Below are 8403 nucleotides of genomic sequence, written 5' to 3' on the forward strand. Positions count from 1 at the left end.
CCTTTAAGGGAGATAATTCAATGATACAAAAAAATATTTCTGTATCACACATTGGCTGAGAAGTTAACACATATGGATTACAATAAATTATTATAAAAAATATAATAAACTGTTATCACAGAGATAAGTCTCACTTTTTTGTAATTTTGATAATGCAAATGTGGAAATGTAGCAACATTTTAACATGTAAGTTTTGCAAATATTCAAAGTCAATGAACCATGATTGAAGGTACATGGATAAAAAATCTCAATGGAAATGAGATGTGCCAATGCTAATACAATTGCATACCAAATACCATTGACCTACAACTAGTGGTTCTCCATAAACCAACCTAATCACAAACTAATACATGAAAACTATGCTTTAAAGTTATAAAGTCAATCGACCATGACTGAGGAGGCAGGGCAAAATAATCTCCATGGAAATGAGATATATCAATGCTTGTGCAACTGCATACCAATAATCATTGACCTTATCACAAACTAATACATGAAAACTAATCAAATATTTCAAGGTAAATAGACCATGACTGAAGGGGCAGGGCCAAAAAATCTCCATGGAAATGAGATATGTGAATGCTTATGAAACTGCATACCAATTATCATTAACTTACCACTAGTGGTTCCTCATAAATTGACTTAATCACAAACAAATATATAAAGATTAAGCAAAATTTCAAAGTCAATAGACAAAAACTGGGGGGGGGGGGGGGGGGGGGGGCAAATAATCTCCATGGTAATGAGATGTGCCAATACTAATACAACTGCATACCAAATATCTTTGACTTACTACTAGTGGTCCAGCATAAACTAGACCTAATCACAAACTAATACATAAAACAACATGCCCAAAAAGAAAAAAAAAGACTTATCCACTTAATTTGGGAACATAATTTCACAGATATATGACGTCAGAGACTCTGAGTAACATAAAAATTAACTAATCATTCCCCGACAAATTTTATTAATATCATTTAAACTATACAATATGAAAATAAAATTGTAAGAAATAAGGGTTTATTTTCAAAGAATGTAACTATGGTTATAGAGACATTTGAAATTAATATTTCAACAAGCAAATGAGATTTACAAAAGTTTATTCAAAGAGATTACAATCTCCTACATGTCCTAGAATAGAATCATAACAAAAAAAATCAAATAACAGTCACATTGATCATTTAAATAAAAAAAGAACAATTATAATTTGGTTTAATATCATTTAACCTGGTACATTAAACATTGTCTAAAATTAATTGGGGTCCTTTAATTTTCATAAAATTTTGACAAAATATTTACTTTGACCATTTGACAAAAATATCAAAACTTCAAAAAACCTGAACCAGACACATTATCAGAAAAAAAATGGTTTGATACATAGCAGTTTGACATCATTAATTTTGATAATTTCGAAGCTTCATGTTTTATTGATAAAAGAACGTGATTAAAATGTTCAGCTGATTTAACAGAGTTATCTCCCTGTAGCGTTATGTACCACCTAAATGATCTCTTTCGAAAATCGTTGATTACATTTAATATAACGGAACAACTTGTCATCAGAATGTGTCCACAGTACAAAGGTTTTTTTTTCCACAAAATAAAGTTTTAGAAAAAATATCATAAATAAAACTTTTTTTCTCAATTATTACAATTTCTAAGGTCCAGTCATTTAATTTTTTATTTGTTATTTAGTACTATTCTTTGCCCTTATCTTGTTCCTGATTCTGCTTTACTTAAAAATTCAATTCTGTAAGTAAAGATCCTATTTTGCAATTTTATTATCAAATAAAATATTAAACAAAATTAGTTCTTTAAAGTATATTGGCACAACATAATATATATATAAATTCTAACACAGCTATAAAATAGGCCATGAATAACCCAGGATGGCAGTATTTTGATTAGGATATTCACATCTTTCTACAAATATAGACTTCAAAAGGAAAATATATAACAAACATCAGACAATAATACAATAAAAACATATAGAAAGTGGTTTTGGATTGATATGTGTAACAACATACTACAATACTGTTGTGGCTTCTAGCAAAATGGATAAATATATCTCATGATTTATTGAAATTGAAAAAACAAGAATGTGTCCCCAGTACAGGAATGCCTCACTCGCACTATCATTTTCTATGTTCAGTGGACCGTGAAATTGGGGTAAACCCTCTAATATGGCATTAAAATTTAAAAGATCATATCATAGGGAACATGTATACTAAGTTTGAAGTCGATTGGACTTCAACTTCATCAAAAACTACCTTGACCAAAAACTTTAACCTGAAGCGGGACAGACGGACGAACGAACGAACGGACGAACGGACGAACGGACACACAGACCAGAAAACATAATGCCCCTCTACTATCGTAGGTGGGGCATAAAAATATTGTAACATGAATGATTACTAGGTTTTTTAATGACAACAACTTTGTTTGTAGAATAAGAGTTTGATATAAATACATGTAAATGGCTTTTATTTATTGGACAAATGCTGCCAACAGCTGGACTTATATGTAACTGTAGGCAAAATACATTGACATAAAAAAAACAAAGCCAACATATATAATTTAAAATTTTCAGGAATAGTCTAAAATACACTAATGAAATAAACAAAAACATAATATATTTGTCATTTCATCTTTCAAAATCAACAAATTATATCCTTATGCGCATGCATATTACAATGCATTAATTATCAGATCATCATTTTCTATAATATCATTTTTAGATTGTTTTGATTTAATTTTAAGCTTGTATATACAATGTAAGCACAATAAGGTTTAATCATGATACAATGCAAAATCCCATGAAAACAAGAACATTCCAGGAGTGTTATCTCACTCTCTTTACCTTTAAGCATGAACTGATTGCATTTAACTTATAACTGACTTTTACAAAAATTGTATATATACCAATTTAACATGTCATGGAAAAAAACAAATATTATATTAAAAAAAAACTACTATTAACATCATAGTCATGATAGTAGGTGTTATTCATGTTATTAGGTAATAGACATGCAAGAGATTCCATGAATGTTTCTTTCAAGTTATGAAGAAACATGTAAATTATTATGTTCAATGTATGTATGCCTTGAGACTGAAAAAAATCAACAGATCCATTTTTGAGATCATTGTAAAATTTTTATAATGTTTGGATGACAAAGGAATTTACTGCAGCTACAAGATATATAATGAAATGAAAATATGTAAATGAAAATTTAGAAGGCCCATACCATGCATACCCTTGGAATTTGTTTTGTTTTTTTCACAAAAAATCATAAGTTAAACCATTATTATTGTTTGACAAACGACAAAGGATTTTTTCTATGAAAACTGTTGCATAACGCACGCAGTATATTGAAAAAAATACATATTTCCACCCCCCAAAAAACACTAATTTTTACAATTTCCCCATATGAAATTTTCTAAGCATAGGCCTCAATTTGTAAACAATGATAACAATTAATACATATACCATTCTTGAAATCAATAAGAACATATCATCCCCAAAAATGAACCCCTTTTTTTACAATTTCCCCAATTTAGAATATTCTGGGCATGGGCCTAGACTTATCAAATGTTATATACATGATATACTGATAACAAACTCTTGAATTCTATAAGAACAAATAAAAAGTTTAGAATTCTGTGTGCTCTCTATGATCTTGACTAGATGATCTTGATTTCTTGTTTCTCCTTGCTCTCTTCATCTTTATTGATGACAATGTTTCATATGCTTCTTGTATTTCTATAAATCTTTTCTGTGCTTCAGCTTTTTTATCAGGATCTGTCTCTTTCATGTGTTTATCAGGGTGCCATTGTTTCACTAATGTTTTATATGACTTTTTAATCTCTTCTTCTGAAGCGTTTTCATGCACCCCTAAATCCTACAAAATAAATTTAGATTACATGTATTACAAACTGATATTTTTAAAGACATAAGTCAAATTTTAATTGAATTCAAATATAACTCAACACTTATTGATTATATAAGGGTGTTGTATGGTTAATCATTTTGGCTTTCGGTCCTATTCTAATTTAAAAGATCTTTATAAACACATTTTCAAGAAAAAATGGACAACAATGATCATGATGATGGAAGTAAAATCAAATGGTAATTACATGTAATAGAAAGATTTCTGTCAATCATTTGAAAAAATGGAATACTTAGATTACAAGATTACAATTACCCTATATAGCTATCGATACCTGTTTATATTTCCTTATTTTTATCATGTTTATATTATATTGTATGTACATGTATATCATTTATATATAGTTTAGAAGAAATTTCATATCCAAGAATAGTTACAGATGCTAGAAGCAAGCTCAGATAGAAGCAAGCTCAGAGAACCCTATTTGTTGATATGAATTTGTGCTTTAACACTGTAATATTGGCAGCTGAACTAAGGAGTACATTCATTATATCTTATTATAAGTGCTGATGTACACAATTTTAGGCAATACCAAGGGAAGTCACTCATACAGACTTTTAAATGCAGAAAAATTTAGTATAGTCATGATAGTAAATCAAACTTATGTTGGAAAAAATCAGAATTTTTTACTGAGAATTACATATAAATAAACATAACATGAAAATGTGACAACTATCCACAGAGACAAAAGCAACTAAAGGTCATACATGTACATGTATAAATATAACTGTATATGGTTTTATAACTTACCTTATATGCTTTGGATTCTCCTAATGGATCTAAAGAATCTACAATCTTGTTATATAAATTTTCCCAGCCATGTTCTTGGTAATATTTATATAAATTTCTAAATGATTCTTTAGTATCTGCCCATGCAGGGGAGGTAAAAAAGTTATTTATAGCCTCTCGCAGCGGAACCTCGTCTCCTTCTTTTGTTGTAATTGTTGCATTAAAATATATTGCACTTGACCAAAGTGATAAATATAGCAATCCACAGACAGTCAATACAAATACTCTTTTGCAAAGTCCACGCTTTTCTAAATAGTCTCTGTTCCAGTTTTTCCCCTTCCAGTTTACTGCAATCGCAGAAAGTATTGAAGAATATACCAAGTTATTTCCTGAATCTATTGTCAACATAGGAAATGAAATATATGCTCCAAGTAATGCCCATTGGAAAGAAACTTTTTCAGGATTTACATTTCCAACTAAATGAACTCCTGAAATAAGGAAATAAAAAGGTAAATATATGTAATAAAATCATTTGAAAATAGATATGGGAAACAAATTCTGTAACTTTGGATAGACAAACAAGAACATAAAAAAAATAAAAAATGAACTTACTTTTATCATGTTTATATCCATTAGTCCAATAATTATGATAAGGAAAAATAAATCAAGATTAGGCTGCTTTCTGCTCTTTGGTTGGGATGTTGTTAAAAATAAATGGCACCTTACAAAAACATGAGAAGCTAAAGTGACAGTTTATCAATTTGTATCCCTTAAATTACTGAATCATTTTAATGACGACAACAAATTAGATTTGTGATATTCAACAGACTCCTTGCTCAGACCTGAAATGATTAAATTTTCTGCTTGTGAAAGGCTGTTTTAATTTCCAATACAAATGTTCTGAGTATGATATATATTTGCCACACTAAAGGTTTCGGCATGTTTATATATAATGCTTGTGTTTATCATGGTTTTCGATGTTCAAATAAAAATATTATACGGCCATGTCTCATTGTTTTTCTTTCATAACTTCTTGTTTCAGTTAACAATATACTACAACAACTTTAGTTGACCATTTATAAGGTGAGTTTCATGGTTTAAATTAGAAGGAATAAAATCAGCATACAAGTGTTTTCGATAGTATTATTTTTTCTCACTAAGATAAATCACTGATAACTGTTTTATGCAACATTGTTTAGATTTTGTTGGTTTGCTATTTGATCATGAATTAAATAACAAGAAAATGTGAGGCTTTCCGTGCCTTCAAATATTTCAAATTTAATTGTCAAGAGTGAATAAATATCCTATTGCACAAGATTCATGCAGTGGTAGAATCTGTTTCTCTAATGATTTTATGACAATCTGCAGACAAATGTAATTCATCTTTTCCAAAGATCAACAAAACAAAGGGTTCCTTCAACATGTTCAATGTGCAATGATGTGACATCATCAGGCATTGTCACCTTTTTCCTTATGTCACAATGGGAATTTCAGAGGAAAGCAAGAAAGTTTAACATCATAATTAAATTTTGACTAATTATATGTAATGAAGAACTGAGATAAAACAAAACACCTTGATTAAACATTTCATTATACATGTAATACATTTTAGTAGATGCAGGTATGCAAAGAAACCAGGTCTGGTCACCCAAAAACATGTTCACACCCATTCACATTACCCCCTTCAGTCAGGCGTACTACTTGTACAAGTTATTTTTAAACACTTGAAAAAGTAATATTAATATACTTATGAAAGTAAATTTGTAGAATACTTATACAAGAATTTTTTTTTTACTTGTATAGGCAAAATAAAAATATTGGCTGAGTTATGTCCCTTAGACATTCAGATATTTTTACTTGTATAAGTAAAAATGTCATCCTATATTCTTTGGATTTCTTTGCTCTTATAGAATTTGAAATTATCTGCCCTTTGCAGATGTCTTTACTAATCATTTAGTTTCTTTGTTGAATTAATGAGATGAAACATTGAACTCTAATTAAAAAATATGAGCTAACTTCGGAAAAATCATTTAAGCTGTGATTTTACATCTCAAACTTGAGAATTTTTGTGGGATTGTATACTTATAAAAGTAAATTTTTGAGAAAATTAAAGGGAGATTATTTAAACATTATAATTAACTTATATGTTTATATTTATTTTTACTTCTTCAAGTAAATAAAAATAACTTGAACAAGTAGTACCCCTGTCCTGACTGCCCTTTCACTTTCGCACCCTACACGTTCACGCCCAAAGTCTGTTCGATCTTACACATTCACACCCTTTTTATATTGGTTTTGTGTTCAATTATTTTGTAATCAAGTTTTAGCAAGTGTACTGCTAAAAATAATTTTGTTGTCATTTGCTCAAATAAAGTGTTAGAGAAAACTTTTTTTTGTGTGTTGAAAATAATATTTTGGAGTATTGCTATAAAATATCATTGTTTCTGAATAAAGTGAGATTCTAACAACGATTTATTTTGTGTTGAATAAATCTTAATCATGTTTTGGTTAGTGTTATTGTGCATTGTAAGATACCTAAAAGATCGTTGTGGGGCTCATGTATCCTATCCTTTTTAGCCGACCATATTTTGGTACACTTTTAAAACTGAGTTAACTTTGCTATAAATTTTTGTTCATTGTTTGAAAAAATAAAATGAGATTCTGACAACATTTTATTTTGTGTTGAATAAGTCTTAATCATGTATTGGTTAGTGTTTTGGTATAATCTTTTATCATTGTTTTAAAATAAAGTTAGATTCTGACAATGTTTTTTTGTGTTGAATAAATTTTAATCATGTTTTGGTAAGTGTATTACTATTGCTGTAACTTTTTGTTTTCATTGTTTCAGATCAAAGGGGCCAAGCTTTTAAAAACAATTATCTTTTGTGTTTTTCATTTAAAATCTTTAATGTTTTACTCATACCAAGTTTAATACATGATTTACATCAAAACAATTAAAAACAACAATCCTGATTTTTTAATAATTCAACTGGAATTTGATTTAAAATTGGGTGTAAACTCATAGTGTAAATGGACCTTGACTTGCAAACTTGTTATATGGGAAAGTGTATCGGGCGCGAAGGAACTGATACCATATGCAAAGCCTATGAGGGTCAATTTGGCTACTTCTCCTGGCATGCCATGTTGAGCAGACAATAACATTTCGGGAGATTATAAAGAAGCACCTGCATCAGATAATGTAGTTTCTCACCTATCGCTACTGCAAATGGAGGCACAATTATTGACAGAACACGGCCAATGAACAGCTCAACATAATCATCTGGAATACAAATTCGAATCAGTATGCCAAATAAGAAACCAACAACCACTTCTCCTGCAAATCTTACAACATTAAATTGAGGTATTGGATATCGCTTTGCTTTTTCGTTTAAATCTTTCAAGTATCCAGGATCTTTGTTTGCGGCATAAACATACTCTGGTATCCGCCAGAGATCACGAACCCAGCCGAGTCCAAAACATCCAGCCCAAGTCGACCACCAAATAAAAGCATGTCTATCTCGTCCAAGATAGAAATGGTGTAATCCCCAAGCTCCACCAAAGAACCATAAAATATATGCGACGACTAAATTTGCCATTTTCTGATTTCTAATCAACTGTTTCAAACTTTGTTTCACTTTCGCTTTGGTAGTAGGTTGTACTCAGCTGTATAAAGATATACCTAAAACAAACATGAGTTTTCCGAGCCAAACTTTCTTATAAAATTGACGTAAAT

The 8403-nt window shown here is 29.8% G+C and overlaps 1 protein-coding gene across 1 annotated transcript; it reads right to left on the reverse strand.

Annotated features, from left to right (window-relative positions):
• Positions 1 to 1080: 1080 nt before the first annotated feature.
• Positions 1081 to 8323, reverse strand: LOC139502610 (dnaJ homolog subfamily C member 22-like). The gene is made up of 3 exons (XM_071292143.1): positions 7882 to 8323; positions 4692 to 5158; positions 1081 to 3893 (listed from the first exon to the last, which is right to left on the reverse strand). Exons 1-3 carry the CDS (start codon positions 8264 to 8266, stop codon positions 3645 to 3647), a joined length of 1101 nt encoding a protein of 366 aa, XP_071148244.1. The 5' UTR covers positions 8267 to 8323; the 3' UTR covers positions 1081 to 3644.
• Positions 8324 to 8403: the final 80 nt, after the last annotated feature.

The sequence above is a fragment of the Mytilus edulis genome, chromosome 14 (genome assembly GCF_963676685.1).
Source record: "Mytilus edulis chromosome 14, xbMytEdul2.2, whole genome shotgun sequence".
NCBI lineage: Eukaryota > Metazoa > Mollusca > Bivalvia > Mytilida > Mytilidae > Mytilus > Mytilus edulis.

Bases quoted from the DNA above. Each gene is read 5' to 3' on its own strand.
- LOC139502610 (XM_071292143.1), bottom strand. From the start codon at position 8,266: ATGGCAAATTTAGTCGTCGCATATATTTTATGGTTCTTTGGTGGAGCT. The intron at 5,159-7,881 runs GTGAGAAACTAC...TCCTTATTTCAG, and splicing joins TCCATTTGCAGTAGCGATAG to GAGTTCATTTAGTTGGAAAT. The intron at 3,894-4,691 runs GTAAGTTATAAA...TTTATTTTGTAG, and splicing joins GAGAATCCAAAGCATATAAG to GATTTAGGGGTGCATGAAAA.